General features: G+C 34.3%; 1 protein-coding gene across 1 annotated transcript; it reads left to right on the forward strand.

The window, feature by feature from the left end:
- The first annotated feature begins 1050 nt into the window (after positions 1-1050).
- LOC130010871 (xylan 1,4-beta-xylosidase-like) lies at positions 1051-3042 on the forward strand. Its single transcript, XM_056099029.1, has 4 exons — positions 1051-1337; positions 1653-1812; positions 2447-2617; positions 2947-3042. The coding sequence occupies exons 1-4, from the start codon at positions 1051-1053 to the stop codon at positions 3040-3042; spliced, it is 714 nt and encodes a 237-aa protein (XP_055955004.1).
- The last annotated feature ends 204 nt before the right edge of the window (positions 3043-3246 follow it).

The following is a 3246-nucleotide window of genomic DNA, read 5'->3' on the forward strand; positions in this document are numbered from 1 at the left end:
TAAATTATTTCTTAATTTTGTAAATTATTTCTTAATTTTGTAAATTATTTCTTAATTTTGTAAATTATTTCTTAATTTTGTAAATTAATGATTAATTTTGTAAATTAATGATTAATTTTGTAACTTAATTTTCAATTTTATAAATTAAGTTTTAGTGTTTAGGATTTGGTATGTGATCGACAGTATGCATTCAGTAGTGTTTTCTATGGAAGGGTATTGCTGCCTATATTAAATGCTCTGCTACAATGTCTTTTCCGTTGATTATATGTAAAAAGTACAATGTACAAAGTCCTAATACCGGTAATGATAAAGTCAAAATACCTCGTAGGCAAGAGTGAAATGTAAAACGCCAAATGTTAAGTGTCAAATGACAAATGTTTTGTGGGAAAATGCTTTATTTTTTACGTGTCTACATTTTACATTTCTCCCATTTACCCTTAACGCTTTCTACATAGCATCTTTCGCACAGCATCAACTTTCATATGCCAGAACAAGGATATTCACGACACTATGACAGGCAGGGACGTAATTAGCTCAGAGCAACGAGGGGAGTGGGAAGTTTTCTCAGGTGGTGCTGTAAAATTGACGGACAATGTATATCTATTGTTTTTATGGTCGACAACTTTTTCACATGGGGGGCGGGGGCATAATATTTAAGGCCTAAGGGAAGACGATCGCCAATTCTCATAGACGGTGCAGACACAATTGATGCCTATGTCTAGTCCAGACTTCAAACAGTGACAATTCCGTTCAACATTATCTTTTTTTTTATCATCTATTTTTGAATTATTATAGCAGGAATGGCCAACTCTTTATAAAACTCTTAACTAATGTATCTTTAATACTATTACTGGCTTATTTACAATACTAACTATTGTGGGAAAATAAATAAAAAAAGAACATCTTCGTCTTATCTAAGATAACCTATCTTTACTTATACAGATGTATTATTATGACCTTGAAATATATTTTTCTTATAAATCACACCTTATGAAAAAACTATCAGTTCTAATAAGTACACCAGTTCATATCAAGATTCTTTTGGTAAAGATGGAAGTTTATCATTTCCTAATCGTATTATTAGCTTCATGCTATGGGTTTCCAGATTTTCCTTTCTATAACGTATCTTTAACATGGAAAGAAAGAGTAGATGATTTAGTTGGCAGATTAACCTTACCGGAGATGATCGGTCAAATGGCAAAAGGCAAAGGGGGAACAGATGCGATCCCAAGACTTGATATCAAGCCATTTGAATGGTGGACAGAATGTCTGCGAGGCGATGTACAGCAAGGTGGAACCGGATTTCCAGAAGCCATTGGGTTAGCAGCAGCCTTCAGGTATTGTTTTGTCTTAAATTAGAAATTATAGATGTACACCTTTATGATCAATTTAATCAGTCTAATGGTCAAAAGCCATGCGATGCGATTCTCGGATTTCGTACCAACCTCAAAAACAATTACGACATGGATCCCATGGGTTATGACTTTCAGCTACCCTCGCAGCATTTTCCACGATTTCCCGCATCTTCTAGAAAACAATGGCTTTTTGCGAAATGTAGAATTACCACATCTTTATCCCTACCAAAAACAGCAAATATTATCCGTGTGACATTACTGTGAAATATTACAATTTCATAAATTATATTTCTGCAGTCCTGAAGTGATTTATGACGTATCCCGAGCAACAGGTATAGAGATTAGAGCCAAGAATACTATGTTCAGCAAAGCAGGAAATTTCACTGTTGGAACTGGTTTAAGCTGCTGCTCACCCGTTATCAACATTATGAGAGATCCAAGATGGGGTCGAAATGAAGTAAGTCCAAGGCAATCATTTACATAAAGAGCATTCTTAAATTTTGTCATTTTCTACAATATTATAATTTAACTTCCGGAAAACGCTATATATAGTATGCAATGGATCTATACAATTAGGTTTCAAAAAGTACTTAAAATGATAACATAATCTAGGAGATAACGCTCTGGGATATAAACATATTTTGGGTTTCATTAAATTCTGATACAAATTGTTTCTTCCCGGTATTATCTTAAAACAATAGATAACAAGCGGTTGCCGTGCAATATATTCCCACATTTTGCAAGAGATGGGCTGAGAACGAGCTATTTTCTTTCGTACAATGTAGAACCACATACCAGGAGATAACGCCCTGGGGTATAAACATATTTTGAGTTTCAATAAATTCTGATAACAAGTGTGACCTCCAGAGGGTCCAACAACCCTGGTATTACATGTCTATACTATTTGCTTAAAACAAATTCGAACTTGACGGTTCTTATGGTGTAACGGTATTTAAAATCGGATATAATTTCGCTAATTTTAGAAAATGTTTTTTAATGTGAAATAGTTTTCTGTCTAAATATTAATTTGGACAAATAAAGTTGAATTGTGTATAGAAACCTAACTGATCAGTCCGCCTTCTTATACACAGGAAACCTATGGAGAAGACCCATTTTTTACTGGAGTTTATGCTGAGGCTTTTGTTCGAGGTCTACAAGGAGAGCACCCACGTTATGTTTTAGCAAGTACTGGCTGTAAACATTTTGATACTTATACCGGACCAGAAGATATTCCAGTTTCAAGATTTGGATTTAATGCAGAGGTACAGAATTATACTTATCCTCTAATTTAAAGTAATTTAATACATAGTAATGCCATAATATTACCGAGCCAAATCTTTTTGGACAGATTTGTCTTGGTTTAAGGTTAGTTAATCCACAGTGAAATATACTGCAAACTGTGCTAACACTAAAACGAAAAGTAAATACGATGTGCACAGAAACTGAAACACATAAAGAATGGTCCAAATGTAAACATATATATATTGTCTGGTAACATTAGGCACCTTTAAGTTTATCTTAAATGCGAACCTTAAATGTCGAAATTCGAAAAAGCATGGAATGATCACTGATCAGTGTACGTATTTTGTAGGTATCGATGAGAGATCTGAGAACAACTTTTCTACCAGCTTTCAGGACGTGTGTAAATGCGGGTACATACAGTATCATGTGCAGCTATTCGAGGTAATTTGAAATGAGGCATAGATTGCGAACCCTTCTTATTAATTTATATCATATTCAAAATAACTCCAGACCATTGCCTACTTACATGGAAGCATCGATCCGCTGAACATCTGAAAACTACTATACGAAATCTGAAAACCACTATAAATCTCAGAATGTCTCGTTTTTGCCCAAACGTGGCCAAAAACGCGGTAATATTTTTGCCACA

This window comes from Patella vulgata, chromosome 2 (genome assembly GCF_932274485.2).
Source record: "Patella vulgata chromosome 2, xgPatVulg1.2, whole genome shotgun sequence".
Classification (NCBI taxonomy): Eukaryota; Metazoa; Mollusca; class Gastropoda; family Patellidae; genus Patella; species Patella vulgata.

Bases quoted from the DNA above. Each gene is read 5' to 3' on its own strand.
- LOC130010871 (XM_056099029.1), top strand. From the start codon at position 1,051: ATGGAAGTTTATCATTTCCTAATCGTATTATTAGCTTCATGCTATGGG. The intron at 1,813-2,446 runs GTAAGTCCAAGG...TCTTATACACAG, and splicing joins CAAGATGGGGTCGAAATGAA to GAAACCTATGGAGAAGACCC. The intron at 2,618-2,946 runs GTACAGAATTAT...CGTATTTTGTAG, and splicing joins GATTTGGATTTAATGCAGAG to GTATCGATGAGAGATCTGAG.